This window comes from Filobasidium floriforme, assembly GCF_021052385.1.
Source record: "Filobasidium floriforme strain CBS 6241 chromosome Unknown HD553scaffold_3, whole genome shotgun sequence".
In the NCBI taxonomy this organism is placed as follows: Eukaryota; Fungi; Basidiomycota; class Tremellomycetes; order Filobasidiales; family Filobasidiaceae; genus Filobasidium; species Filobasidium floriforme.
The window spans coordinates 322,065-348,799 of record NW_025763624.1 but is presented as its reverse complement, the minus strand read 5'-3'; the positions used below and the strand labels follow the sequence as shown (position 1 = coordinate 348,799).

Genomic DNA, 26,735 nt, shown 5'->3' with positions numbered 1-26,735 from the left:
CTGGCGATCTCGACCTCGCAGGGTGCATATGAACATGTTCCCGATCTCGACCTCACAGAGGCTCGAATGGCTGTGGCTCACAGGCCGAGCTCGTAGGTGCGAGTAGAAAGATTAGAGGACCCCGTTTTATACCAGATCAATTGGGATCAATATCGCAGTCGAGATTGCCAGATTTCGCATCTACCTCACATCTACGTTCTACACATTCCGTGGTTCCGCAATGGTCTCTGCGCTATAGCTCGTCCTTGACAGCTTGGACAACATCGTCGACCTTCTTACTGGCCTTTACGACGGCGGCGTGGTTCTCCACCAGTCTGTGCTCGATCTTCTCGAATACATAGTCGACGGCGTGTTCGACGGGCTTGTCGAAGAGGTAGGGCAAGAAGGGGACGACCTGGAGATTACAGGTAATGTAATGAGTACAAGACTGATTCGCACGCCCGATATCAGGTGTCACTCACAGCTAGACCGGAGAGAGTAGGCCCCCATGCTTTGACTCGAGGGTTAAGAGTGTTCTTAAAGACGCGCTTGGAGGCGATAGCGACGGTCTGGTGAATGGTGAACGCAGGCAGAGCCATCGATGCTACCGCTTGGAAACTATGTCATGCATAGATCAGTAAATCAGTTCTCGAAAACATCAATCTCAACTACTAGCGACCAGCGACTGTTGATACTCACATACCACGCTTGGCAGCGACCATCCCTAATCTACTATTCTCGCCGAGTCCCGTAGCGAGATCCAAAGCAGTCGGACCGTTGTGCTTGGCCTTGTAGGTTTCATACCTAGAAGTATCGCAGATAATAAGGCAGCTCAGTACGGTGAAAGGAGTATATGGTATTGTCTGGCCAGGTGAACTAACGAGACGTCTCCCAGGAGGTACAACCAGGAGACACCGTAGGCAGCCTTCACTATAGGTCTCAGACGAAACTTTCGTCAGACTACAGTCTGATCACCCAGTCTGGAGTGCACTTACCGAACAAGGGGTTCACGACTGGTCGGAAAGCCTCACCGACATCCGAAGCTGTGGAAACAGGATCAAGCAATCAGCTCGAGCTCGTGACGATCAAGCTGTCAGCTCCCGAAAAGATTGGGCTCACTGTAGGCAGTGTACCTCGAAGCCGCACTCAGGGCGGTCCTCAATCGGTTAGTATAAGCCACTGTAGGTGAGCAGAAGATTCTGGTCAGATAACGTTAATCTCCACAGCCTCGAGACAGAAGGACACGTACTGTATCGAACATTGCTGTCGGTACTGTCAGCTGAACGGGAGCGGAAAATCACATCAGCGGGGGTACCATCTGCAGAACAGCAGATGGAATCGACTGACCATCCTGAGCAGCAAGCTTGTCCAACTTCTCCTCTCCCTTGTGCTCCAGCTCGATGGCCTGGTCTACGATCTGGTTGTTCGACATCTCTGACTGAAACTTGAATTAGGGTATTTGGATGTGGCTTATATAGCTAATGTCAATTGGTCGGAGGTTGGTCAGATCAGTATAGATGGCAGATGTACCAAGTGTGCAAGTGTACAGGTATACAGGTGGTGGTGCAATAGTTGACGAAAAGAAACAGACACAACACGACGAATACCGGCGAGGACGGGGGTGGTCCCCGGGAGTGACCGGGACCTTTTTGGCTCATATGCTCGACTTGTACGCCTCTACCACGTCCCAACCTCGGCACCAGCACATATCACTGAGAATGCACGGCTGCGTCTGTACATCTTGGCTCATGGCTAGCTACCGATGTAAACAAAAGCGCAATGTTCATGCTTCATGCCCTTACGCCCAGCCTCTGTTTGCCGCTCTGCCATACACCTATAGGGGCGGGACGCCAGGACGAAGACTCGGCCATCTTCCAGCCCGGCGCGCTCTGCATATCGCCAGCCGGTTGGGCGGCCGCCGGCGTTTCCAAAGACGATTTCGAAGTGGATATGGATCGTGTTGCGTTCTGAGAGGTGATGTGGGATGTCTCAGTAGGCTGATGCCATAAACGTTGTGCACCAGGTCAAACACGTACGAGGTTGCGCAATGAAGCCAATCTAGCCTCCATCTCGTCTAACGAGACATCCATAGTCGCATCGTGCTCGGTCACCATCTCTTGCGTTCCCGGTATGATCCGCTCCGTCCGTGTCTCGAAGTCGGTATCGCATTCCCGTAGAGCGTGGAACAATGCTAAAGCACTATATATCCGGTATTATATCAGCTATGCCAGGCTCTCATCACAGCCAGACCAGCAAGGCAAACGGTCTATTCACCTGCCGGTTTCTGTACCGTTTCCACTGAGCAGCTGATTCATAACCCCCTCTCCCAAAGTCCTTCCCAGATCCTCCCTGGCCGAGCTTGACAGCCCAAGATCCATCTCAACCTCGCCCACCCTCTTTTGTGGCTGTTCGTCCATCCCGTTCGTCCATAACGCAACCAACCAGACCTGAATGGCGAACCTATACGTCCGTTCCTCCATGGCCGCCGACTCCTTCTCCTCTGACTCTCCAGTAAGACCCTGTCCCTCTTCGTTATCGCCGGCATCGATGACCATGAAATCCTCGTCCATATTCAGAGGTGCCGATTCTCCCTGATCGACCTTTGTTTCCTCGCCATACTGAGCGGGCTTCAAGGAGATCTGGAGACATTTCCTTGCCAACGCTTCGGCGAGGAAGTCAGCGGGATCTTCGGATTCTTTACGATCTTCGATTTCGTCGTCCCGTCGAGTGGTCTGAGCGATGTTTGATAGGACGGTCAGGACGGGTGACCAGATACGGATGGTAGTCGGGTCTAACGCTGGGATGTTGGTCGGGTCCGCTCGATTCGCTCGGGGTCGCTTCCTAGTACGCGGAAGCCGGCTATGAGTTTGGTATCTTTACGAAAGATTGATTTTGAAGACCAACACTCACCGTATTGACGAGGGAATCAAGCATCCAGGTTTCAAGAGAGAAACCGTCAAAACATCCACGACCACCTCGGCATCTTCCTCCTCGAGAGCCTTCTCAAAAAGATCTTCAATCTCCCTCAAGACCACCCTCAACTCTTTCCCCCCAGCCGACCCGGATCCGATACTCTTGCTCGTCCGTTCCCTGAAGTAACTCTTCATGACCTTTTTGTATTTACGAAATATCGTATCCAGCCGATTTTCCAGGTCCGCTCTTCTTTCTTGAGAACGGGACGATCCCACATTTCCGTTGGTTTCGGAGAAGACCAAAGGTTCGAACGTCTCCACCCGAAGGTACTCTAGTGCTTTCCAGACTCCGTCTCTGAGTACTTCTAGACTCGGCAGGTCCTCGTGCGTAGCCTCGTGCCTCAGTCCGATCAAGCCCGGTGGAAGACCGATCTGTCTAGCGAGGAGCGACATCGGTCGAGCGTGCATACCCGTCTGGAGTGGGTCGACGAGACCGTTGGTGAACCTGATCAGAGAGAGTGCGTGGGCTTGTCGGGATGCCAGTCTGGATTGAGAGGATGTCGGAGGGTAAGGGAGGAGCGTGAGGGAGAGGAGCGAGTGGAGAAGGATGAAGGCTACCGGTGCGGAGGGGGAAGAGACGTAGAGCGACAGCTGTATCGAAGATTGCTAAAATCAGCATCGGAGCTGTGATAAGTTCGGCCCAAGCTCTTTGAGCTCACCCTGGCGACCGCCTGAGCTCTGGCTTCAAGATCGCTGAAATCGTCCCAGATCATCCCGTACAGATCCCGGAGCTCACGTTCGTTGCTCCATGGTACACGTCGAGGGTTGACCATTTTGATGATAATATTGCGACCGGATGCTATGAATCTCAATGGAACGATTCTAGATGGATTTGTGCTTCAGCTATGAGATTGCTGGCGATCGATGTCGATTCTTCCAAGGTTGCAACTTGCAACATCTACTTTGACCATCCAAAGTTCGGCTAGTCACGTGATGTGGTGATCCCGGAATGAGAATTGCTTCCGATCGGTCCTCACCCTTGGCAGGGGTCATGACCGAACACGCAGACTTCATGCAAAGTGTGAGAGTTGTTGCGAGTAGCATGTAGCAAGTAGCTAAGTAGTATATACAGATATACAGATCTGTTGATATCGGGAGTGTGAGATAGCTCTACATCGCTAGCCATCATGCGCACATCCCTCGTATTCCTTGGTCTATCGTGGCTGGCTCTTCCATGCTTATCCAAGAATCAAGAGCTCAATACCGAGCGGTACATCGACGGGCTCGATCATGACGATTTGCGAACGATATTAGACCTGAAACCAGATCCATGGCGGAGCGTCGAGGAAGGACATCTTGCTAGGCTGCTGATACCGAGAGCATGTGAGTCGGATCATGAAGAGTCAAAGTGAAGCGTGCCAGAGGCTGATTTCGAGCTCGTTCGCTCCTGTCTCTTGCTCAGCCGGGTCACAGAATAAGTAAGCTTGGCTGGTGTTTCCACCGAGATTTAGGGTACTTCAAGCTGACCTTACTGTTTTCTTGCTATCTCTATAGTACCGATGTGAGAAATTATATGAAAGATATCTTCGTCAAGCTAGGCTGGCACACAGAAGAAGTACGTCCTCGCTCCCGTATCTACGACACATCCTACATCTAAACGCTGACACGCATCCATCGACGGGAATCTGACTACATAGACAGCCTTCACCTCAAAAACGCCAATAGGGGATGTTACTTTTACGAATTTGATCGCGACATTCGATCCGGAAGCGCCGACGAAGCTGGTCTTGTCAGCACATTTCGATTCCAAGCATTATGATACGTACCCCGCCAACCAGGTATGTCCATCCAGATTTAGGGAAGTCGCTGAACTCGGCTTACATTGCATTCATATGTCTGTTATGGGCTCCCAGTTCATCGGCGCAACAGACTCTGCCGCTCCCTGTTCCACTCTACTCGACGTGGCTGAATCCCTTACCCCCCTCCTCCGGCACAAACAGACGCTCGTCCAGGCGGACGAATACGAGGGAGACGAAGAGTGGGCGCATACAACATTGCAGATCGTTCTGTTCGATGGCGAAGAGGCCTTTCATGATTGGACGGCGACGGATAGCATTTACGGAGCCAGGTGAGGCAATCGTCTTTCTTAGTAGTCGCGAGGTAGAAGCATAAGCTGACTTGACTTCCGCTCTTGAACGTCAGACACCTCGCTGAACGGTGGGAATCCACCTATCTTCCTGACACCCACGCTTACCACTCCTCCTACCTCGCCACCCGACGATATGATCCCACCCCATCGATTCTCTCTACCATCGAAAACCTGGTCCTGCTCGACCTCCTAGGCGCAGTCGACCCGCACATCTCCAGTTATTCGAAGCGGACGCACTGGTTGTTCAAGCACTTAGCTGATGTAGAAGATCGGCTGGAAGAGCTGAGCCGGGAAGGGCTGCCGAACAAGGGCAAGGGGAAGGGGAAATGGTTCGAAGGGTTCGGCTGGGCGGGAGCGATCGATGATGATCATCGGCCGGTAAGTCGAGCCTGGGAGACATGCGATTGCTTTTACATATGTGACCAGTATACGCGAAGGACTGAAGGCTGACAGGAGTATATCTACTCGGATACGGCAGTTCTTGGAAAGAGGCGTATCGATCCTACACCTGATCGCCAACCCGTTTCCCCGAGTCTGGCACACTCTCGGTGTAAGCCCGTTCTCCAGCCAAACTCGACGACATATCCCATCTTACAATCTTGCTCTGTATCTCTGCGCTCATATGTATAGGATGACGCCAGCGTGTTAGACATGCCGACACTACGTAAATGGAACGCCTTGATGCGCATCTTTACGGTAGAATACCTCGGCCTGCCTGTACCCTCGTCATCACCGGGCGAGGTGGAACAATCAGCGGGGATGGGCATGGCGGCCCGGACGGATGACTTGGTGAGTCTCTCTCGGAAGGAGGGGATTATGCAGCGCATGAAGCGCAAGGTAAGAGTGCGTGCTGAACTGGTCTTTGTGCTATTTCGGACGCGGATATGCTCGGGGTATGTCGTGATGGGATTGGTTTGTACGGCTTCAGTAGTTATAGATCGCGACAATTCTATCTCCAGTCATCAATATCTTCTCGATTCAAAACTTTCTGGAGACTGTTTGATCTATCGTCCCAGGTGTTGAATTCCTGGATCGATTCAATCTTGACGGACGGGCAAGGTCAAGGCCTTGTCTTTTATCTCTTATTATTTCTTCGTCCAGAAAGCGTCGTCGATAATTCATGAAAACAGAGAGAGATGGGTCGATGCGTCGTACTGTACATCCCTGTGAATCCATGTGTAGTAAATGGCTATACCTAGCTATTTGATATTCTGGTTGCGGCGCATATCGCTTCGGTCACTGGAACCTTGACCACGTATAGGCTTGCATATTGATATTGATACATCTCGGAGCATCATCTATCTGGCGCCCAGCTATCTTTCATTTTGACTCGATTGATACATTCGGTTTCATCTCTCTTTTGCCATCCCTCGGTTTGCCTTGTTCTCGTCCGATTCGATTACTTCGACGACGTGGTGCCCTCGAATTGAGCGCATCCAGGGACGATCTTGTCTACATCCGCCTTGGAGTAGTAAGGAGCACAGGCGTACTGTGCTTGAGCGCAGCTGGCTTGAGCGATGTTGCTCTCGACCTGGTCGGAAGCAGCGCTCTCGAGGGAGGTGTAGCAAGAGCTGAGGTCACACTTGCATTGAGGTTGCTAGGAGATGCGAAGACCCTTTGTGAGACCGAGAAGGGAGATGCACGCATTTATCAAGGTGCTTACCAAGTTATTCAAAGTAGTGGCCAACCCATACAGTGAGACACCAGCGCCGTCTGCAAGGGTCGAAACAAGACCTAGGGTACCGGTCTGGAGGATCTCGGTAACAGCGTTCCCGTTGGCACCGATGGCCTCGTTGACGGTCTTCAAAATTCCGTCGACGTTGGAGTTGATGTTGTTTGCCTGTGCGGTGAGGGCAAAGGTAGTTTGAAAGACGGGTCCACAGAGGGCAGCGTTGCCTTCGCCGTTGGTGTACTGGTCGCACTGGGCATTAGACACGCTTCCACTGAGAGCAGGAGGTGCGGCGGGAGCTGCCATGGCTGTGGGGAGGTAAGATCAGTCTCCAGCTTCCGTGCGAAGGTTTCAAGTTGAACATGCACTCACCACCCATAGCGGCAAGGGCAGTGACTAGGATGGTGGAAGAGAACATTTTCACAGAGATGATGTGTTTTGACGACCGTGGTTTTTTCGGGTGGCAGGTAATTGTGTTGGCCAGTGACAGTATAGGATGGTGATCTTTCCCGACTACTCGCCAATATGCTCGACCTATATAGACATCAGAGCAAGCGGTTTCCCTTTCTTCGATCGATCCTCTCGTGATTGTTGAGTTTTACGAATCGGGGTTCTTCATATTTCGATCGGAACCCAATACTCGGTGTGATCTATTTAGGCCGGCTAGCGCGCGCTAGTTTCCCATGACCGATGACCGGTAGCGCACTAGTGACACGTGAACTTTCACGGATCTGGGGTTGGAATGGCCACGTATCCCTGCCTGCTCGTTGGAGATTCCATGTCATTACCCTTTTCCTGATATAGTGCCCTTATGAACGTTCATTAATCCATCGATCATTTCGAAATAGCATGCAACAAGCGATCGCGGACATCACTTTGTGTCGCTGGAATATATCGTGCCGAGCCGCGGACCGGGTCGAACGGCAAATGCCGAAGCGATACTGCTAGTTCGATCGAGTTGACGGTATGACTGTTGTGAATTATCGAGGCCCGAGGTCAATCTGGACGTCATACCGAGTGAACGTTTGTGTGCTTCGGTTCAGCGTCTTCCGGTTCATTACTCCACTAGTCATTAAGTCACTCATATTGACCGGTTACGCGGTGAGGGTAAACACTAACCAGAATCTTGCCGACAACCGTCCGACCTATCAATATCTCTCACGAAGCCTTTGTTCCGTTCTGAGAGCTCTTTTGGTTGCCGCCGCTATCGTCCCCGTCAGCCAGTCGACAACCAATTCTCCTCTCACAGGGTTAATGCAGACCTTCTCTGTCTCTGCATTCAGCCAGCCAGAGGCGAGCGTCGCCTGATATCCGGTGTAGGCTCGAAGTTGTGTGCTTCGGGGCATGACTACTCAAGCTCGGATACTCTTCATTTCGGGCGGTGTCGATGAGCTATTGCTCCGGGAGCAGTCAGCGCGGCGGTTTAGTCAAAATGACAAGTATATCGACATCGATGTCAAGAGGCTCTTGTCTGAAATTTCTGGTCCGTCCGTTCAACCGTCTGACACCTGTGACGACTATGTAAGCTTCAACTAGGGGTCTGAATCGAGAACAGATTGTCGCTTTTGCTGTACATCGTCTTACGAAGCGTCTCGGTGAGCCCAGATATCCTTTACGTGAACAGCCTGAGCAGGATGACCCAGACCGGTCTGTCGCAGAGTATCTGCAGATCTTTCAGCGAGTGATGTTGTTCCGGTAAACTAGACTGGAATGTGCCCCGCTGTTTTGCTTCTGGTGATCTCAGATGAAATTGTCTGCCGTGAATAGGAATTAGCGTTGCATAATACTCAAATCAAACTGTATCTTCTTTTTCGAAGCGATCACAGAAAATACTCCTGAATACATTTCCCGCGCCCCCGCTCAATAAAGCTGCGCACGATACGGAACGGGTCGACATCCCCTCGGGATCCTAGTGTGTCAAGGTCAACTGTCTGAATCAGCTTGACGGCTGAGACCTCGTCGAGGCGAGCAAGGCGATCATGAAATGTGCTAGATCTGAAATGGTACGCTGTGTGCTAGTGCTGATCACATGTAGATATCTGCGACCCCAATATCATCACCCGTCGCTCTGTCCTCCCTTGTCTGACACAGAGAATAAATTGTTCGAACGATCGTTTCCGATCTTGCACTCATGGAAATGGGGATAGAGGGGGCCAATGACGATGGCCAGGTGTAACGGGTGCTGTGGTACGAACCTCGGCTTCCCCGACCTGGCAGCATTATCGATCACAGCCATCGTGGTGATATAGCTGAAGAGTCTCTGATGCGATGTTTCGTTGGCAAGCCTAGCGGTGGAAAAGAGGTAGAAGAGGTCTCTGCCGCTCGTATGTATGCAAAGAACGCTCGCCAAGCGGGGCTCGAACTGGTACAATCTTCAAACAACATGGCGCGTTCCACCTCTTGCATAATCGCCGAGGGGAAGAAGGCGCTCCTGACGTGGACCATACTATCGACAGATCCCAATTCATCATCTCCGGTCATGCCGGTCACCAATGCTTCGCAAATTCGAGATATCCGGAGGTTGGATACGGTATCAAAGAGCCGTTGCCGCTGGAACCGGGAAGGCGTCGAACGCGTTCCGAAACACGTGCGTGTGTGCGCCGGTCATCCCCCCTCCCTTCCGGATGCAAATTAGCGCCTCCTCCCTTCTATTGTCCGCTCCGAACGCAACGCGATTATTGTTTGGAGTTTTGGGCCAAAGTCGATTAAAGTTGGGCAACTCTATGTTGGTTCACATCGACCCCGTCCAACGTTCACCTCATTCAATCCGGCTGGCGACATCTTAGACTCTCATTATCTTCGTCTGGTCGTCTGGTGTCTGGCGATCCGGTGGTGACACAAAACATAGATCATAGACCAGATAGACCTCTCGGCCAACCATAGAGACCCGGGCATCGACTCCACAACTCATAGAAGATAGAAGATCGACCTTTCCTCTTCGGCCGCATCACCTCCTCCGATCTCTACTTGACGTCATCCATCATCGTCTCCATACTCTGAAACACTCAAAGGATACCTCCTCATCGCCCTTCCTGACGCTTCTCGTTTGCGACTCGACTCGCCCGCTTCGAGAGTCCCCGCAGTCTACATTTTACCGTCTGGGGTAGAGATCAAAGGGACGCCAGGTCATCGATCTTTTCGGTCTTGGCGAATTTGGCAAACCATTCCCGATATACAAACGAAGAATCGAACACTTGGGAGGATACTACGATATCACAATAGCTTGTCGTTCCCGGACAACGGTACTCGTACCTCCTAGAATCGAGTGCAATCAGAAGGAAATATCCGCTACATACCATCGACGAGACGCTACGAAACACCTACCACCATGTGGTCCATCAACCCTCTTACTCTTGCCACCTTGACTTCCCTCACCCTCCTCACCCCCACTTTGGCTCTCGATTCGTGGTACACTCCCCCAGGCGGTCCCCCAACCGGCTCGGGCTTCAACTCCACCCTCAACCCCTCGTCAACCAAGATCAAGGGGGTCAACCTCGGAGGATGGTTGATCCTCGAGAACTGGATGACACCCTCGATCTTTGGGGTAGCTGGTCTACCGGGAAAGGGAGACGAGGATAGTGTGATGGATGAATGGGGCTTGTGTGAGAGGTTGGGGAAGACGAGGTGCGAAGAGGTCCTGGAGGAGCATTGGGAGTCGTTTTATACCGAAGACGATTTCAAGAGGTACGTCCATGTTCATATCACTGGCTTTACGACGGATCATCACCACGAGGATGGATAATTGATTGCTCGTCCTCCCCTCCTTTTGTTTGTGTCTCCTCAATCTGAACTGACAGGATGGCCGATTACGGTCTCAACACCGTTCGGATCCCCGTTCCATACTGGATATGGAACGTCACCGAATCCGAACCGTTCATCACGGGATCCCAGATCCCTCACTTGCAACGGGCTTTGAACTGGAGTTATGTGTATGGGCTAGATGTAATTCTGGATATGCACGCTTTGCCAGGTGAGTTTGACGAAGCGTTGTATCTAGTCTCGGGAGGATATGGGCACTGATAAATGTTGCTTGCCAGGCTCGCAATCGAGTTATCAAGTTCACACAGGTCTCTATGCTCAGGAAGGATTTTCCAACTCGACCGAAAACATGGACCGAGCTTTGAACGCTATCGAACAGATGGTCGCTGAATTCACCAAACCCGAATACGGCGGTGTCGTCACAGCTATCGAACTCGTCAACGAACCCTGGATCGAAGCTTATATGCCCAACAACATGCCTTGGGAGCTCCTGGAAGAGTTCATGGTCAAGGCTTATGACGTCGTCAGATCTACCGAAGAGATCATCCCGGGGCGACACGAGGTCATGGTCATCGTTCATGATGCGTTTGGTTCGCTCACGGACTGGACGGGTGGATTCTTTGCCCCTGGCGGGAAGGGACACAACTGGACAAATTATGCGCTGGATACGCACGTCTATCAAGCTTGGTCAGGGATCACTTGGGACGAGGGGCATATCGAGTCGGCTTGCGCTCAGGCGAGCTATTTGGAGGAGGCCCAACGTAGTGTGCCCGTTGTGAGTCCAGGTCATGGATCCGGAAAGGAAGCCGGCTTCTGACATGGATGGCTTGTTACAGATCGTCGGCGAGTTTTCGCTGGGAGTACAGACTTTCTGCGTCGACTACAAGGACTGTTTCAACCTGGTATGTTCATCGCGCCCTCTAGAAAGTGTCAGGCGGGCTGATTTACCCTTACATCCTGGTACTAGACGTTGGCCGATGCTTTGGCGAATATCACTTCGACGGGCGGGGACAGGGACATGTTCCTCCGAGCATTCTGGGAGGCACAGATGCATGCGTATGAGCATTCCGCTGGTTGGGTGAGTCGTGGCACGATGATCCTAGACGACGTCGACAGAAAGAAGCTAACTTCCCCACGCGTCTTGAACGACTCAGATTTTCTGGAACTTCAAGACTGAGCTGTGAGTTTGTGTTTGTTCGATGTTCTGCGAGAACGCTTCGCTGATACCCCAACTTGCGATGACAGCGCACCTACTTGGAGTTACGATCAATCCGTTGCCCAGAATTGGGTCCCGCTTGATCTTGCAGACCGGGTGTAAGCCATCTCTGCAAAGGCTCGTTTTCGGTCGACGACGAAGCTGACGACGACTGGATCATCATCGCAGATGGCAATACGACGCTTCTCAGGCATACTGCCTTCAGAATCAGAACTGGAGCAACATTCCCGACTTTACCCCTAATACCCCTGCTCCCCTCAAAGATGGAACCGCTACCCCAGTTCGGGAAGCCATGACTCTGGCAGTTCAAGGCGCCCTTCTCAACTCGACCTCGACTTCGATCTCGACTTCAGCTACTACTACCGGAAGCGCCACCGCTATTGTGACAGGAGCAAGCGCTTCCTTAACAGGCACTCCCAGTGAAACGGGTGTTCCCACTTCCACCGGCGCATCTAACGCCGCTTTACGACACTTGATGACTTCTCCCTGGACATGGCTCGCTGTAGCTACCTCTGGGATAATCCTGATGACCTAAGAACACCCCACCGGCGGACGCTGGTTTCAGATAGAGTGTGATTGAACATAGAGATGGATCTTAGATGCCCAGCAGTTGGTATAGATAATGTAGCTATTAATCTTGCTTTTCCTAGTTGGTACGAAATATATACACGTGACACGCCCTCATGTGATTTGCACCTATGATCGGCTGTGGATCATACAACGATGCTGTTATCTATCTGCGATCTGCGATTGGTGACACGTTTCATGGAGATCGAGATCACCCATGACCCCATGATCAACTAGCCTGACATCCGAAAGGCAAGTGCTCGCGCGTGACTGAGGTCGCCTCTTTGAGCAAGAGCGCCGCCATCGACCACCGACCACCTGAACGTTGAGCTACTTTATTCGCTAAGAGAGAGGACTCCGCCCACTTTCTCCTCGCAGTCTCTACGCACCACTTTCTTGCAAGAATATATCGATCCATGATAGAGTCCGGGTTTGGACTGCATAGGCGCATGGGGCACAGGATCCATGGTAGGTAGTATAGCAAGGAGCCGACTGATGACGAAGCGGGACTCGGGTTGTTTACGATTCCCGAGGTAGCAAGGCGATACGCTCGACACCAGATATACCTACAACCTACACTCAGACCACAGAATCGTCACCAAGTAGAGCGATAATCGCCTGCTACTCTTGGGTAACAGCAGTTGGATCACCTCAATGTCCTCGCCAAATCCAGGCGAGAGCCTGGACGAATCCGACGCCTTTCTGTCGCCTCGTTCGGCGGACCCGTTTGCGGCACCAGACCCGCTGAGCGACAGTGACGAAGAAGCGGACTCGACGATAGGACGTGCAGCTCGACGAGCAAGACCTACGATACAAGAGAGACTGGACCTGGAACAGGGTGTTTCCTCGCAGACGTCGACTTACCGCGAAGCCGATAGCTACGGTGACAGCGGATCTGGGACCGCGAAAGGGGTCGTCCGCGACGAGGATGATCATGACGAAGATGATGACGAGCCTCCTCAGAGTCTGCTCTACGAATCTACCGCATCAGACAGGGACATATCGCCGAGCAAGAATCCTATACGACAGAGTTATCCTCAACGGCAACCCGAGATACCTGATGCCAGGAGAAGGTCACTCGAACAACGCTTCCATGACACCGGGAGAGACAACGCGGGATCTCCGTTCATCGCACCGGTTGAGGATGACGAGACTGGAGCGCAGGTAGATGAACGAGACCTCGGATCTTCTTCGACTCCCCAGCCATACGAGAGAAGCAGAACCCGCTTTGCTGCGACTGGAGATGCACTATCTATCAGCCCCAACAAGCGTGTGTCGGGCTCACCAGGATCAGCCAGTCCTTCCAATCCTCATGCTACGGTTGCCCAACCGTCGCCCATGCGAGGGAGAAGTAGCGGTAAAGCTACCAGGTCGACAACGACATCGACTTCCTTGTCGACTTTTCGATCGAATTCGGCGTCTCCCCCTCCTGACCTGTTGGAATCCGGGTCAATCTCCTCCGACTTGGAATCGCTAGAGCTGGGCAACAACAGTCGACGAGCCAATCGGCGAAGCACAGTAGCTGAGAGAGACGTACAGCAGCCACTGCTACCGATGCCGGTGACCTCGACGCAAGGAATTCAGCCTCAATTGATGGAAGACCGACCAATGGAGGCGGGGTCTAGTCGTGCTCGTGCTCAGGGAGATGCCGTCGATCTGGCTTATTCAGTTGACGCATCGAAACCTTTGAATGGGAGAGACGATGCCAGAGACGACGTCAACGGCCCTGTGTCGTTTTCGGAAAGAAAGAAGAAGCAACATCGTAGGCGGCGGGATAAAGAGGGAAACCGATCGAGAATGAGCAGCCGATCGGCAGCACGGCTCAACTCAAGTCGGGGTGATACAGGCTGGATGAAAAGTGCCGGCAGGAACCTGAGCGAGAGGGAAAGGGCTCTGTGGATATGGGTCAATGTGGTCGATCTCGATGGGTATTTGCAAGAGGTAAATTGCAGGCAGGCAAGTCTACCGGGTGACACGCTAATGATTGACTTTGTCCGGGGCTGCAATAGGTTTACGAATACTATGTCGGCAAAGGGCTGTACTGTATAGCGTTGCGTCGAATCCTAAATCTGCTGTGAGTCTTATTCTAACAAGTTACCCATTGTATCCGGTATAATGACTTGACCGGCACACAGTACTTCGGGGTTTGTCATCGTATTCTCGACGTTTCTGTTCTCATGCATTGACTATTCCAAGTTCCCTTCGGATGGTCACGGTGCCTTGTCGGAAGTCATTGTACCACATTGCTCCAGCAGGTAGGTGAGAATCGTTCTGCTTAGCCTCATCTCACATGCTGACTCGACCAAACGGGTTGCGCAGGTGGTCGGTTCCCCATATCGCGCTGACATGGGTCCTGGGTATCGTCTTTGGGTGGCGCCTGCTCGTCTTCGCCCTTGGTACGCGCAAATTGATCGAGATGAAAGCCTTCTACGAGCATCTTCTGGACGTTCCGAATGTAGGTCATGGGCATCGAGACACTCTTGACTAAGCCTAGATTGACATATTTTGCATGTCTTGCAGAGCGATATCCAGACTATACCTTGGTCGGAGGTGGTCAAGAGGATCGGGCAGATCCGCGACGACAACCCCACCACAAGCCTGAAAGACCCGGATGGTGCCGAGTCTATGAATATTGGTGATCACATAAAGCTGGACGCTCACGATGTCGCAAAGTCAGTAAACGGCCGTTATTTGACATCGAAAAAGACCGCATGAAGTCTGATCGGTCGCCGCTGCTACAGTCGTATCCTGCGCCAAGAGAACTACTTGACAGCACTTTTCAACAAGGATCTTCTGGATCTTTACGTACGAATACCACTTCCCAAACAAGCTGCAGGCTTATTGCCGGGTCGTCTGATTCAGTACGATTCAGAAGAAGACCGGTTCTATCTATGCTTCGGTCGCAACAACTTGACTCGGGCATTGGAGTGGAATCTACGATTCTGTCTTCTCGGCTACTTCTTTGACGACCGGAGACATGTCAGAAAGGAGTTTATCCGCGGCAGAAACCGAGGAGAGGCGATCCTGAAGTAAGTCGGGGAAGCCTTGCGATGGTGGTTATCGAGCTTGACGATATACCACATTCATCAGGCTCCGAAATCGGTTCATTTTCATGGGTATCCTCAACGCGATCTTCGCGCCCTTTATTGTGCTCTACCTGCTGATGTATTCCTTCTTCCGGTATTTTGAAGTGAGCAAAATAGTGATCGCATAAACCCCTTGGGGTCGAGACTAACCTAACTTTGCACATCCAGGAATACCACAAGAACCCTTCCTCCATAGGCTCGCGACAGTACACTCCTTACGCGCGCTGGAAGTTTCGCGAATTCAACGAACTGCCCCACCTTTTCGAGAGAAGACTCGATGAGAGCTACGAGGCAGCAAAGGAGTACATCGATCAATTTCCCAAGGCTATCACTGCGCTGATCATGCGGTGAGCTATTTCTTTCCTTATCATCCTTGACAATCAGACTGATCATTTATTCTTAGGTTCGTTGCCTTTATCGCCGGGGCTTTTGCAGCGGTTCTCCTACTCTTGTCAGTGGTCGATCCCGTCTTTCTTCACTTTGAGATCACGCAAGATCGGACCGTTTTGTTCTACCTGGGTCTCTTCACCTCCGTATTGGCGGTATCGAGAGGAATGATTCCCCAGGATACTAAAGTCTTCTCGCCCGAGGAGCTCATTACCGAAGTGGTGGCGCATACGCATTACATGCCCGACGAATGGAGCGATAAGCTGCATTCGCAGGCGGTAAGTCGAGGTTTCGAGCTGGACCAATATACCGGAGGCTAACAATTTCGCATGCTTCAGGTCCATGCCGAATTCTCCAAGCTTTTCGAGATGAAATTGTCGAATTTTCTGCAAGAACTCATCTCTGTTCTGTTGACACCCTTCATCCTCATCCTCTCCCTGCCCCGCTCGGCGGCCGCCATCGTGGACTTTTTCCGAGAGTTTACGGTGCACGTCGATGGAATCGGGTATGTCTGCTCTTTCGCCGTCTTCGACTTCAAGCGGCAAGGAAAGGTGCGTCACGGATAATAGGATGACCAGTCAAATATGCGCTGACTGAGCGAGACGTTACCTTCCGTCAATCAGCTGCCTGAACTCCCTTCAGGAGATGAAGACGCGAGAAAGTCATTGTTCAATCGGAATCGCAAGATGGAAAAGAGTTTTCTCCATTTCAAGGTAAGCTATACACGGCGGCTCCTCCCTGTATCTTCGTTTCACTGATATCTATTTTGTCTCGTCAGATCACCAACCCAGCTTGGCAGCCTTCGGATCCGGGCGCGTCTCTCTTCCTCTCCAAGGTAGCCGAATCAGGAACTATGCGACGAGGAGCGAGACGACCAGACTCGGATGCCAATGAAAAGGTTTCTCGATCACCGCCTTCGGAAGAGCAACAGCTGAGGGACCGATCCAACATTTACGAACGTGCCCTGCAGCGGAGCATCATGCTTCGCAGTGGGAACAAGCAGGTCCCGTCCATCTCACCTACGACTCTGCGAGGCGTCGGACGACCTCCTGGGAGTTCGGGAAGTACTTATCTCGCAACGATGAAAGAGGCGGAAGACGGGCTCGAAGAAGCGGACGAGGAAGATGGCTGGGAGACCAAGATGATCAAGCGCAAGGGACCCGGTTTGGAGTATTCGCAGGAAGAGCCTGATGGACGGGATCATGGTGTGCTGGATATGCTTCAGGATGTCATTCGACGCTGAGCGATGGTACAACTATACCATGGGCGATATATGTGGAACCCCACTGGTTGTATTCGGTATCTATCTATGAGCCTACGATCAAAGCAGATCTGATCCGACTTAGCAGGGCCGGAGGGCTTTTGAGGTTGTTTCCGTTGTTATTTACGCGTCGCCCCGCTGACGCCGCTCTCGGGGCTTCTTTCCTCGATGGCGAGGTCGTCATTTTCTAAAAGTCGAGGACGACGATCTCATCGAGCCCTTCCAGATTATCATCATCTCCACTCCTAAACCATCATCAGTATACTAAGCGTGAAGGGTCGAGAGCTTCATTGATCGGATCATGTCTTTCACATCATTTTTGAACGACCGGCAAACTCCCGGAGCTGCTCAGCCCCAGACCGCCAACCAGCTCTTCGGGTCGGCCACCTTCCAAACTCAACCTACTCCTAGCCCCTCAACCGGATCATCTGAGTTCGCACCAGACGCCCCCGCTGGTATCACCACTGCTTCGGATCTCTTCAACGCATCAGCATATGACCCTGCCAAGCTCCACCCTCTGGCTGGGCTTGGGGACAACTTGGATTACCTCTTGCTGGACGAGGCCAAGCTGCAGGAGTTGCCAGGCGGACAGAGTGCCCTGCCGAGTAGGGGTTGGTCAGACGAACTGAGTTATGGAACTGGGACTACGTACCTGAGTGGTGATTCAATCCATTGCTAGATCGACTCTGCTGTTACCTGATCGAGCTAAAGTGCCCCCTTCTTCCTTCAACGTTACCTCTATCTCGTTCGGTACAATAAATGATCCTTTCGCCCTCGTCTGACAAACGCCTCAGGTCTCGCCATTGGAGGTCTTTACGGAGTGCAAGAGGGCATGCGTCGTAATCTCGGGACGTCCTCCTTCAAGCTCCGACTGAACAGCGTGTTGAACTCGGTCACCCGAAGAGGAAGCTTTTTGGGGAACAGTCTGGGTGTACTCGGTGAGCAGCATTCACTTTCTTATGTTCTACTTTAGTATGAGTGGGAAGCGTCAGTACTAATCGATCGTAATCATGCGACTCTCTCTCTGATAGCCTTGATGTACAATGCTGTCAACTCGACGATCGACGCTGTGCGAGGGGAGCACGATTTTGCCGGTGGGATGGCCGCAGCAGCGATCAGTGGAGCCATCTTCAAGTCTACAGGTGAGTTTGGTCTATTACGATTGAAAAGATACATTGCTTCTTCTGTACGAGAGCTTGTGGCTGACTTTTTGGCTTGCGTTCTATAGCTGGAGTTAAGCCCGCTCTTGCTGGTGCGACGATCATGATGGGTGCTTCGGCAGCTTGGACCGCTGCCAAAAAGACTCTGCTCTAAGAAGATTCTCGAGATACAAAAGAGTCCTCGACGTGAATATATGCAGGCTACAGAACGACATCTCTACCCCACCTTTTCCCTCTCATGTGCCCGGTTGTCAGATCGAATTCGTGTATCATAGCTAGCGGACAGTAGCAAAGCACTCGGGCTGTCCTTGTAGCTCTTGCGACCATGACAATACATCATCCCACCTCTGCTGCATCGTTGCACTTGCTTTGGCTAACGAGGAGAGGTTCACTCGCTGCCGTAACCGTTTTCTATGTGCGTCGCTTCCAAAGTGTAAACAACCTCGAGCGTACAAACTCGAATGCGATACATACTGGGATTGAGATGTCAACATCAAGGGCTGCTAGGTATACAGCACCAGCCCATCAACAAGGAAATCCAGACATCACAAGTAGGATAATAATACATATCTTTCGGCCTCTGCGCAATGTCGGCCAAGATCGGCTTTGTAACGCCGCCCAAAGCTGCACCTGGACCGGGTCTGAGTAGGGTCGAGAAGCAGCGATTGATCGAGAACCTGGAACTCGAAGGTGAGCCCGAGACCGCAAATCAGCCGGATGCTCGATCATATGTGACCTTCTGACCATATCTCGTTCTCTCGAGCAGTACAAGATCGGACAAGACACTTTCATGGAGCTCTAACCGACATTCTCAACTCGTTCTTGGTACGACAAGAATCCGAGATCCTGCGCATCCCGAAAGATCTCCGTAATGTCAGGATGAAGGACCTGAAGACCATGTGGGGCGGAGATTGGGCGAGTACCCTGCGACATCTGAAAGAAGAGACTCTGAAAGGGAAAATAGAGGGGGACCGGACGGAAGAAGGGAAACGTATGGAGGAGGGTCTGCTGAGCGAAGGCAATGGCGATAAACGGAAACGGAAACGGCCTGAAGCGGAAAGCAGGGAAGGGTCGATAGATATAGGTGCGGAGAGAGCCAAGAAGACACGTAAGTACTTTATAGAACACAGGTTTCTGCCGCCGTCCACGAGAATATCATGTCTTATATGCACCATCTTGGTATGCCTACAGCTCGTCGAGCGGAGAATCTCAATGCTGCACTTCTACCTCCCGCCAGCACAGCGAAAACACCGACAGGGACCGGATCCCGACTAGCCGGTTTCTTTGGTAAACGTCCCCTTCTGCCGGTCGCAAATACGCTCTCCCCCGCTGTCAGCAGCCCGTTCAAGCGGTTTGGGTCTAGGCCAAACCTCGCTGCAGCTTCGACGGCTTCGCCATCGAAACCGAGCCGTTTCGCCGGGTTCAAGCTCCCGACCATGTCGTCATTGAGTAGGGATACCACTAAGAGCCAAACGCCCGCTCCCGCGATCAGGACGTTTGAGCCCGCCATCCCAGAGGTTACGCCAAGGTTTCCTCGAAAGATGAAGGACACGGATGTAGTGCTCAGCGCCAACGGAAGTCCAATCGCCAACCCTTGGACGCTGAGGAAAGAAGCATCGGAGACGAGCGAGGACGAGAATGAGCTGCCAGACCCGGAAGCGCTGGAGAAGGCCATGATGGCAAGAAATACTCCCAAATTTGATCCGGGACCGTCCCGGCCGAACAGAGCTGCCGAACTACCACGCCAGATGGCAAGAAAGCGGATCTCTTCCATCCGAATAAGACAGTCGATCTCGATGGCGCAGCCAGACTATTATGATCCTTTCGTGGATGCCACGCCGACAAAACCTTCGCACACCGAGAAACCCTCGTCTTCACGGGTTGCAGGAGGCGGTACACTGGGGTTGAATGAGTCGCCAGCTCAGATATCCAGTCGAGGCGCCATGTTGAGGTTGACGACCTCTTCCGGGTTGACGATCGATTTCGATCCGTTCACGGACGATCCAGAGATGGTTGAAGAGGAGCTTCGGGGCAAGGGTGTCGGCGAAGACGTACGGGGACAGGTCAGAATGGAGATGGCCAAGAAGGTCAAGGAGCTAAGAGAACGACTGGCCAGGTATGTGATACGGAGATGGTGTCTTCAATCTCCATTTGCCCTGCTGATGGGCGATGCCCCTCATAGCTTCAAGATATAATGACCCGGGCAGCAGTTTCTCTTCCTTTCACTGCTTTCCATTACGACGCCACACGACCATTGCCCACGAAGAACGAGACCACATTATTGTACACACAGGTTGTAGAGCATAGCATAACCTCTAATGGTGTGACGGAGAAATGAAACGCAGGGTACCATTTACAAGGCAGCGATCACCGCCCCTGCAGCTCTTACACAGCGACGAGGCAGATGACCTAGAATGGGAGCCTCTTTGGTATCTGTTGATAAACCGCCTCAGCTAGATGGCAACTCAAATAACATTTTGCATCTATCCCCGTTCCGAGTATATGCAGCCGGCCTACAGCTCCTCCCTGACATCCATCCCAGTAATCTCGGTCAAACAGCGCTTTTCCATTTCCTTGTCATTCATCTGACCCGACTTGGTAAGACCGTTGTCTCTACACCATGCGTATGCGTCGGACAATAATGTGTCGCTCAGGGGGATCGAATATCTTGCGAAGAGCATGATCAGGTTGGCCACTTGAGATATCGCTAGCCGGGATGATTGAGAGATGTCCTATTCCATTCAAGGGGGAGAGAAGCGGTTAATATCGGTCTGAATGTAATATAAGCCAACGCAACTCACATCGTTGACGTCCGAGTAGACTCCTTCCGCATCCACGAACCCTTCGACTGCGGCGTTGTTTCTCTCCCCTACGCTGACGCTGACCCAGATGTAACCGTTAACACCCATGATAACATCGACTCCCAAAGGTCCACACGGTGGTGGCAAAGTGTGGAAATGGGATTTCAAACGTCGGATGAGGGACGGCGGTACGGTCAGGAGTAGGCCGTTACGCAACTGCAATGCACGAGAGCGTGTAAGGCAGGTCAGCCAAGAAGCTCGATGATGCAGATTGAAGCGGTTTTGAGCTAACCTTGCCGTATCGCAATGATCGAGTATGCAGCTGCGGAGCGTTCTCGACTGACTGTACCTCAGCCACTAGCAGCTAAGATCGGAGATCAAACGAATGCCTGTGGGATCAGCACATTGTGGAGGTTCTGAAGTCGTTAAAGACTTTGAAGGCTCACATCGCCTTCTGCCAGAAATTCTCTCATCTTCAGAGCATCCGTCTCTACTTTTCTTCGCTAAAACACCGCGATCGCATATCAGCCATCGAGTTCACTTTCAAGTAGATTTCAAGGAGATGATCTCTTGCTCACCTGTACTCCTCCGGGAAGGTTCACCGAACTCAGCGCGAGGATGGCATCCTGCCGAGCGTTGGTATCGACCTTCCATCGTTGCTGGACGACCTCGATCACTCGACCGATGACTAGGTCACCCTTCTCCGGGTTGTATCTACAATATCAATATCGCCATTGGCCTCGTAAGCACAGGATGCCTGATCTCGCCTCGACTGTGCTCAACGCTCACCGCTGCCTGACTGATCGTACGGAGACGAGCTTGTTGACCCGCTCGATCGTCCCCGCTACCGTAGACAATACGTTGTCCCCTTCGGTATATGTCCCGTGTCCCCTCATGAACTCCTTGGCACTGGTCACAACCTCTCCTGGTGATGTAATATTCTTCCCAGCTCGGGAACTGCTACCGACGCCCAGACCGGTGCCGTACTCGTCGTCGACGTTCATATCAGAATCGAGATCGTCCTGGACGTCCGGGTGGTGTCGAGTCTTGCTGAACTCTGCCTTGACATCGTCAGCGTGAAATAGTGGGATGGGTGGGACTGAGACTACTTGGAGCATGATGATTCTAGGTTGTCTTGAGGGTCGAGTGCGTCTGTCCAATTCTTGAGACGGTGATAGACATGTTGCTTGCAAGTTGCAACTTGTAACATCAAAGAATTGTCGAGTCCCTCCTGAAAGGATGTGTTACCCTAGGGCCGGCTCTCGGCGAAAAGTGGAGGTTAGTAGATCGAAATGATCGTCGTGCAATGTCATTTCACCTATCACCTACTCGTATCTCGTCAATCTCTCCTTGCATACCGAGAACTTCTAGACCTCGAGTATTCTGGAGTAAAGTCCTCCAAATACTGTACGCCACAAGATTTCGCTTCCAAGGATGTTCGCACCGAGGATCTCCAATATCTCTGGACAAGTCGCTCGGACCGGGCTAGGATCTACCTCTCGTCTCGCTCGAACGGCCTCTGCTTCGCCTCGCTTCCCAGAACCTTTCGCAAGCTATTCTTCCAGCACGACTTGGTCAGTTTCCGGTCCCTCGTCTCCTTTACTATCATGCGCGAATAGTACGAGGTTGCCCAACAAGCGTCTATCTATCGGCTACCTTGAACGATACTCGACCAAATCGGCCGGTTCCAAATCCGTTCTCGGCCACATCACAGCGTTCTCCACTTCAACTAGACAAGCCCTGAGAGAATCATACTTTCGTCGTCCGAACGGACGTTCGAGCTCAAGCGGAGGAGGATCAGGAAGGGGGAGCGGACCAGGATGGTTCGAGAATCTGCGGAGGCGGATCGATCGTCTTCCACCGATGTACGTTATCTATGGGATCATCGGGGCGAATGTGGGGATCTTCTTGGTGTGGCAGTATGCACAGGCTTCGTGGGTGAGTACATGCAGAAAGCAGGGGTCTAGTGTACTCTGGGTTTGGTGGAAGCTCATACTGCACGCCGGCTGTTTTTTACAGACCCGTTTCCGCGATCCCACTCTATACCGATGGATGTCGCAGAACTTCATTGTGTCCGAGGCGAACCTGGCAGCGGGGCGGCTGTAAGTTTTTGTCCCCGATTGTATGCTCAAACGGAAACTTGAAGCTGACAACCTGCTCCCGAACAGCCACACCCTTCTGACATGCTGTTTCTCTCATTCCAACACCGGGCACATCGCTCTCAATATGCTCGGGCTGTATTTCATAGGCCCTGCTACAGCAGGGTAAGTCCCACTCTCATTAATCTAAACTTCTTTGTACATCACATTTGGCGTGAGGCTGATAACAATTCCTTCCACTGTCGTCAGTCTTCTTGGGCCTGCTAGTTTCCTCGGATTATACCTCGGTGGCGGGATCGTCTCTTCCATGGTCTCGCTCGCATGGCATAGAATGATGTCGAGTAACCGATCCAAGTCGCACGGTAGTGAAGGAGCTAGCGGTAAGTCATGGCGCTTCTGTTCGCTACTTGCCACGTAATAGCTTTGCTCAGTAGCTTCTCCGCCTCTACGGGAATCATATAGGTGCCATCTACGCCTCTCTAGCTTACTACGCAGCCATGTTTCCTCAAGCGCAGTTTCTTCTCTTCTTCGTGGTTCCTCTGCCGGCTTGGGCTGCGGTAGGAGGTATCTTCGCAGTAAGTCGCTTTTCACACCACTGCCAGAACGCCGTGCGACGCTTATTTAACCCTACTTGGCTACAGTATGACCTGTATTCCTCGATTCGATCGCCCGTAAGCCCCTCTTCATGCATCATTCTGGCCTATCATTCTCGCAGCGCAGATACGCTGAGACGCCCGCTTGCTTCGTTTCTATAGATGGCAGTGACCGACTCTGCTGGACATGTCGGAGGTCTGTTGGCAGGTGTGGCCTACGCGTTCTGGTCGAGAGGTCGAGGCGGGCCCAGGATCAGGGGCAGGTGGTGAACTGAGGTTCTGACCTGTGATTGTAATGTAGCGATGTAGCGAGTATGAATCAGAATTTAGAGCTTCAGAACACCAGGTTACGGGCCATAGCCGTTCGTATTCATCGAATCGGGACTTGGACACACCGGAACCAAATTCCCCGGAAGCTTGTGTGAACGCGCGATCCGACCACGCGCGACCTTCGGGCAGGGAGAGAGAGACGGAGAGCTGCTGCTTGCGGTCAATAACGATCTCGGATGATCAAACCACCTCGATAAAGTCACACACCATAGCAGCTACTTGAGCCACCGACCCAGATCAACAAGAGTGAAATCCTTGCAACAAGCAAACATGTTCAAGAAGTCCGCGAAACAGGTAAGCAGTCTCCCATTTGACTCGGCTCGCTCGGCGGCTGATCCTGATCACCGAATCGGCTCGCAGCTCGACAAGTTGTCCCAAGTAAGCAGATCCTTTCCGGTCGATCTCAAGCTTGCTATCTGAAATCAAAGTTCTATCGATAGTGGACAGGAGAGACCTTCTTCAAGGAGGGCAAGACCGAGTTGTCCCCCGAGTTCAGAGAGTTTGAAAAGGAGGTAGAACTCCGAAAGAACGGTATCGAAAGGCAAGCAGCTCATGAAGCTGGAACCGGGATTCAGTATCGTGTCAGCTAATTTTCCTTCGATCGTTCGATCACACAGACTTCATGCCACTTCGATCCCTTATCACGCCGGTTTGGCCAAGAAGAAGCCGACCCCCGATCCGTACCCTACCGACTCCCACTCTGCCAAAGAGAAGATCCTCGCTGGTGAAGCTCTTGGGCTGGTGATGATCTCACACGGGGAAGACCTTCAGAACGCCTCTCGTGGGTACGGCGGTATCTCTGGCGAAGGTGGAAAGCTGGGAGAGATGCTGGAAAAGTTTGGGCGGGGACGATGTAGGGTCGCTGCAGCTCAAGAGGAGTTTACAAACCGGCTGGGAGAGAATTACGTTGCGGGGATGGAGAACGCGCTGGAGGTGGTCAAGGAGTACCTCGCACAGCGGAAGAAGCTCGATTCAAAACGGTATGTCGACGAATGCTTGTTTTCTTCTTTCTTTTGGAGCACGTGCGTTTGCTGAACTTGGTCTGCTCGTGGTAGACTCGCTTTGGATGCCGCTACTCGTAAGATGAACACGAGCAAGAAGGAGAACCGAGGTCTGGAAGAAGAGGTCAACGTGGCTCAAGCTCGATAGTACGTCGTGGTTAGTCGAAACTGAACCGCCATCTTGAGGTAAAGTTGACGTTTGAGTGCCTTTACAGTGAGGAAGCTCAAGAGGATACCCACTCCCGGATGGTCATGGTCCAGGATTGTGAGGCCCAGCAGATGGCCGAGTTGACGGATTTCTTGGAGGCCGAGATGGAGTTCGTCCAGTCTTATTATGAGATACTGAGCGAACTCAAATCCGATTGGGAGCGAAGGTGTGTGCCGATAGCTTTCGGCTTGGATCCGTTCTGCGATGCAATGCTGACGTTGACCTTTTTCTGAGCAGCGGATCGAGCGCAACATCTCGACCACGATCCAAGTCGACATCTGCTGTGCCCAAAACGCAAGCGCCTGCTCCTAGCCGGACGACCTCGTCTTCAAGATTGAGTAGCATGCTAGGCGGGGGCCGACCGGCTCTCCCCTCGAGGCAAAACAGCTCGAAGCCCACATCAGATGACGACGTCAATGGAAACACTCGTGGGAACCGAGATCGAGCGTTCTCGAATGCCAGTGCTAGCAGTAAGAAGGAAAAGAAGTCTTCCTTCATTCCCAAGTTTGGCTCTATGGGCAAGAAGAGCACGATAGCTTCTTCCGCGCTTGGGAGCAAAGAGCGGTATGGGTCGTTGGATGATCGTGAAGGTCTGAGGGACAGCTCGGAGCACGAAGTCGGCAGGCTGGGACTGCCTAGGGATGTCGATGATTCAGACGAGGACAGCGATGACGACCGATACGGCAGAAAGGAGACATATGGTAGGGCATCGCCGGCGGCAACTTATGCTAGTGGGGGCAGGTCTAGGAGCCATTCGGATGTTTCCGGTGCTCAGGCTCGGTTTGTCGCGGGGAGCGCTCCTACCGCTCGGACCAGCACGCCGCCGTTCAAGCGGACCATCACTGTTCCCGCTCATAATACGATTGCGGAAAGCCGAGAGTCTCATGAAGGGGGTAGAGCACTGGTCAAGGTGCTTTACGACTATGATGGCAAGGCGGCCGACGAGCTATCGATCCGGGTGGGCGATATAGTCGAAGTCACTCGGACGGTCTCGACGGACTGGTGTATCGGCGAGAATGAGCGGGGCGAAAGTGGGCTGTTCCCCTCGACCTATACCGAGCCTTATGATGCGAGCGCGACGGTCAAGAAGGCCCCTCCGGCGTTACCTAGCAGGACATCAAGCTCGTTGGCTATCCCCACCGAGGGGGCTAGGAGGGCGCCTCCGGTATTTGGCGCACCGATGCCTGGTAGCAGGTCGCCAGGTGGCAATTACAGCAATAACGGAAGTGCTAGATTAGCACCCCCGATCGTCACTCGTCACGCCTCGTCTGATACGGAGACTGATGAGGATCCGTTCAACTAGGCCGTGGTCAGGTCCACCAGGTTTTCGGGACGTTTTGCATTTCTTATATCATTCGGCTCCTCTCGATTTCTATACCCTTGCCGTGCCATTCTGTACTGTAACGAGGTATCACGCAGGTAATCTCTTTTGTTGCGCGAAAATTGTATTTTACCGACCGATACATGCCATGGTCACGGACTACAAACAGACTCTTGACGAGCCTAGGGGTATGATAGCATGGTGTTGTGCCATGTGGTAGTCCGTCTCTCGCGACAC

At 52.4% G+C, this 26,735-nt stretch overlaps 11 protein-coding genes across 11 annotated transcripts; 7 read left to right on the top strand and 4 right to left on the bottom strand.

Moving 5' to 3' along the window:
• Positions 1-169: 169 nt before the first annotated feature.
• On the bottom strand, positions 170-1,571 carry HD553DRAFT_154850 (mitochondrial 18 KDa protein-domain-containing protein). Its single transcript, XM_046176776.1, has 8 exons — positions 1,327-1,571; positions 1,229-1,258; positions 1,099-1,158; positions 975-1,022; positions 861-909; positions 679-783; positions 462-597; positions 170-394 (listed from the first exon to the last, which is right to left on the bottom strand). Exons 1-8 carry the CDS (start codon positions 1,409-1,411, stop codon positions 233-235), a joined length of 675 nt encoding a protein of 224 aa, XP_046039132.1. The 5' UTR covers positions 1,412-1,571; the 3' UTR covers positions 170-232.
• A 198-nt stretch (positions 1,572-1,769) lies between these two features.
• Positions 1,770-3,724, bottom strand: HD553DRAFT_339292 (Las1-like-domain-containing protein; the record flags this gene model as incomplete). The annotated part of the gene is made up of 5 exons (XM_046182427.1): positions 1,770-1,946; positions 2,016-2,178; positions 2,254-2,820; positions 2,890-3,542; positions 3,611-3,724. The coding sequence occupies 5 exons, from the start codon at positions 3,722-3,724 to the stop codon at positions 1,770-1,772; spliced, it is 1,674 nt and encodes a 557-aa protein (XP_046039131.1).
• Positions 3,725-4,012: 288 nt separating this feature from the next.
• On the top strand, positions 4,013-6,277 carry HD553DRAFT_280592 (uncharacterized protein). Its single transcript, XM_046178107.1, has 9 exons — positions 4,013-4,274; positions 4,354-4,369; positions 4,446-4,506; positions 4,589-4,729; positions 4,805-5,019; positions 5,094-5,418; positions 5,519-5,590; positions 5,671-5,829; positions 5,972-6,277. The coding sequence occupies exons 1-9, from the start codon at positions 4,079-4,081 to the stop codon at positions 5,975-5,977; spliced, it is 1,191 nt and encodes a 396-aa protein (XP_046039130.1). The 5' UTR covers positions 4,013-4,078; the 3' UTR covers positions 5,978-6,277.
• A 162-nt stretch (positions 6,278-6,439) lies between these two features.
• On the bottom strand, positions 6,440-7,299 carry HD553DRAFT_347885 (uncharacterized protein; the record flags this gene model as incomplete). Its single annotated transcript, XM_046183332.1, has 3 exons — positions 7,082-7,299; positions 6,704-7,017; positions 6,440-6,637 (listed from the first exon to the last, which is right to left on the bottom strand). Exons 1-3 carry the CDS (start codon positions 7,125-7,127, stop codon positions 6,440-6,442), a joined length of 558 nt encoding a protein of 185 aa, XP_046039129.1. The 5' UTR covers positions 7,128-7,299.
• A 2,516-nt stretch (positions 7,300-9,815) lies between these two features.
• HD553DRAFT_154800 (glycoside hydrolase superfamily) lies at positions 9,816-12,440 on the top strand. The gene is made up of 8 exons (XM_046176775.1): positions 9,816-10,393; positions 10,507-10,679; positions 10,747-11,243; positions 11,305-11,370; positions 11,436-11,546; positions 11,623-11,648; positions 11,714-11,782; positions 11,853-12,440. The coding sequence occupies exons 1-8, from the start codon at positions 10,038-10,040 to the stop codon at positions 12,217-12,219; spliced, it is 1,665 nt and encodes a 554-aa protein (XP_046039128.1). The 5' UTR covers positions 9,816-10,037; the 3' UTR covers positions 12,220-12,440.
• A 1,662-nt stretch (positions 12,441-14,102) lies between these two features.
• Positions 14,103-16,967, top strand: HD553DRAFT_268176 (putative Autophagic vacuole formation-related protein; the record flags this gene model as incomplete). Its single annotated transcript, XM_046177563.1, has 12 exons — positions 14,103-14,192; positions 14,261-14,325; positions 14,387-14,506; positions 14,571-14,706; positions 14,772-14,923; positions 14,993-15,280; positions 15,342-15,441; positions 15,506-15,684; positions 15,741-16,002; positions 16,063-16,275; positions 16,348-16,437; positions 16,503-16,967. The coding sequence occupies 12 exons, from the start codon at positions 14,103-14,105 to the stop codon at positions 16,965-16,967; spliced, it is 2,160 nt and encodes a 719-aa protein (XP_046039127.1).
• A 267-nt stretch (positions 16,968-17,234) lies between these two features.
• Positions 17,235-18,494, top strand: HD553DRAFT_305138 (putative MAS6-mitochondrial inner membrane import translocase subunit). Its single transcript, XM_046179115.1, has 4 exons — positions 17,235-17,644; positions 17,780-17,923; positions 18,017-18,127; positions 18,214-18,494. The coding sequence occupies exons 1-4, from the start codon at positions 17,287-17,289 to the stop codon at positions 18,297-18,299; spliced, it is 699 nt and encodes a 232-aa protein (XP_046039126.1). The 5' UTR covers positions 17,235-17,286; the 3' UTR covers positions 18,300-18,494.
• Positions 18,495-18,732: 238 nt separating this feature from the next.
• On the top strand, positions 18,733-20,340 carry HD553DRAFT_339286 (uncharacterized protein; the record flags this gene model as incomplete). Its single annotated transcript, XM_046182426.1, has 4 exons — positions 18,733-18,835; positions 18,912-19,253; positions 19,337-20,261; positions 20,328-20,340. 4 exons carry the CDS (start codon positions 18,733-18,735, stop codon positions 20,338-20,340), a joined length of 1,383 nt encoding a protein of 460 aa, XP_046039125.1.
• Positions 20,341-20,499: 159 nt separating this feature from the next.
• On the bottom strand, positions 20,500-22,187 carry HD553DRAFT_154663 (exosome complex exonuclease rrp4). The gene is made up of 6 exons (XM_046176774.1): positions 21,736-22,187; positions 21,525-21,660; positions 21,393-21,449; positions 21,239-21,310; positions 20,947-21,162; positions 20,500-20,877 (listed from the first exon to the last, which is right to left on the bottom strand). Exons 1-6 carry the CDS (start codon positions 22,062-22,064, stop codon positions 20,659-20,661), a joined length of 1,029 nt encoding a protein of 342 aa, XP_046039124.1. The 5' UTR covers positions 22,065-22,187; the 3' UTR covers positions 20,500-20,658.
• HD553DRAFT_305135 (uncharacterized protein) lies at positions 22,165-23,978 on the top strand. Its single transcript, XM_046179114.1, has 8 exons — positions 22,165-22,205; positions 22,276-22,884; positions 22,966-23,048; positions 23,115-23,210; positions 23,295-23,425; positions 23,508-23,620; positions 23,687-23,716; positions 23,801-23,978. Exons 2-8 carry the CDS (start codon positions 22,381-22,383, stop codon positions 23,906-23,908), a joined length of 1,065 nt encoding a protein of 354 aa, XP_046039123.1. The 5' UTR covers positions 22,165-22,205; positions 22,276-22,380; the 3' UTR covers positions 23,909-23,978.
• A 208-nt stretch (positions 23,979-24,186) lies between these two features.
• On the top strand, positions 24,187-26,714 carry HD553DRAFT_305133 (uncharacterized protein). Its single transcript, XM_046179113.1, has 7 exons — positions 24,187-24,262; positions 24,329-24,346; positions 24,409-24,509; positions 24,586-24,948; positions 25,024-25,116; positions 25,185-25,343; positions 25,415-26,714. The coding sequence occupies exons 1-7, from the start codon at positions 24,239-24,241 to the stop codon at positions 26,478-26,480; spliced, it is 1,824 nt and encodes a 607-aa protein (XP_046039122.1). The 5' UTR covers positions 24,187-24,238; the 3' UTR covers positions 26,481-26,714.
• The last annotated feature ends 21 nt before the right edge of the window (positions 26,715-26,735 follow it).

Coding starts and splice junctions, on each gene's coding strand:
- HD553DRAFT_154663 (XM_046176774.1), bottom strand. CDS start 22,064: ATGCTCCAAGTAGTCTCAGTCCCACCCATCCCACTATTTCACGCTGAC. Junction 21,163..21,238: donor GATCATTGCGATACGGCAAG/GTTAGCTCAAAA, acceptor CGTGCATTGCAG/TTGCGTAACGGCCTACTCCT. Junction 20,878..20,946: donor TCTACTCGGACGTCAACGAT/GTGAGTTGCGTT, acceptor TGAATGGAATAG/GACATCTCTCAATCATCCCG.
- HD553DRAFT_154800 (XM_046176775.1), top strand. CDS start 10,038: ATGTGGTCCATCAACCCTCTTACTCTTGCCACCTTGACTTCCCTCACC. Junction 10,680..10,746: donor GGATATGCACGCTTTGCCAG/GTGAGTTTGACG, acceptor GTTGCTTGCCAG/GCTCGCAATCGAGTTATCAA. Junction 11,371..11,435: donor ACAAGGACTGTTTCAACCTG/GTATGTTCATCG, acceptor TCCTGGTACTAG/ACGTTGGCCGATGCTTTGGC.
- HD553DRAFT_280592 (XM_046178107.1), top strand. CDS start 4,079: ATGCGCACATCCCTCGTATTCCTTGGTCTATCGTGGCTGGCTCTTCCA. Junction 4,730..4,804: donor ATACGTACCCCGCCAACCAG/GTATGTCCATCC, acceptor ATGGGCTCCCAG/TTCATCGGCGCAACAGACTC. Junction 5,591..5,670: donor GAGTCTGGCACACTCTCGGT/GTAAGCCCGTTC, acceptor TCATATGTATAG/GATGACGCCAGCGTGTTAGA.
- HD553DRAFT_305135 (XM_046179114.1), top strand. CDS start 22,381: ATGTTCGCACCGAGGATCTCCAATATCTCTGGACAAGTCGCTCGGACC. Junction 22,885..22,965: donor AGTATGCACAGGCTTCGTGG/GTGAGTACATGC, acceptor TGTTTTTTACAG/ACCCGTTTCCGCGATCCCAC. Junction 23,717..23,800: donor ATTCCTCGATTCGATCGCCC/GTAAGCCCCTCT, acceptor TCGTTTCTATAG/ATGGCAGTGACCGACTCTGC.
- HD553DRAFT_305133 (XM_046179113.1), top strand. CDS start 24,239: ATGTTCAAGAAGTCCGCGAAACAG. Junction 25,117..25,184: donor AACGTGGCTCAAGCTCGATA/GTACGTCGTGGT, acceptor GTGCCTTTACAG/TGAGGAAGCTCAAGAGGATA. Junction 25,344..25,414: donor AAATCCGATTGGGAGCGAAG/GTGTGTGCCGAT, acceptor TTTTCTGAGCAG/CGGATCGAGCGCAACATCTC.
- HD553DRAFT_154850 (XM_046176776.1), bottom strand. CDS start 1,411: ATGTCGAACAACCAGATCGTAGACCAGGCCATCGAGCTGGAGCACAAG. Junction 598..678: donor GTCGCTGCCAAGCGTGGTAT/GTGAGTATCAAC, acceptor TGCATGACATAG/TTTCCAAGCGGTAGCATCGA. Junction 395..461: donor CTACTCTCTCCGGTCTAGCT/GTGAGTGACACC, acceptor TGTAATCTCCAG/GTCGTCCCCTTCTTGCCCTA.
- HD553DRAFT_305138 (XM_046179115.1), top strand. CDS start 17,287: ATGTCTTTCACATCATTTTTGAACGACCGGCAAACTCCCGGAGCTGCT. Junction 17,924..18,016: donor GAACAGTCTGGGTGTACTCG/GTGAGCAGCATT, acceptor TCTCTCTGATAG/CCTTGATGTACAATGCTGTC. Junction 18,128..18,213: donor AGCCATCTTCAAGTCTACAG/GTGAGTTTGGTC, acceptor TGCGTTCTATAG/CTGGAGTTAAGCCCGCTCTT.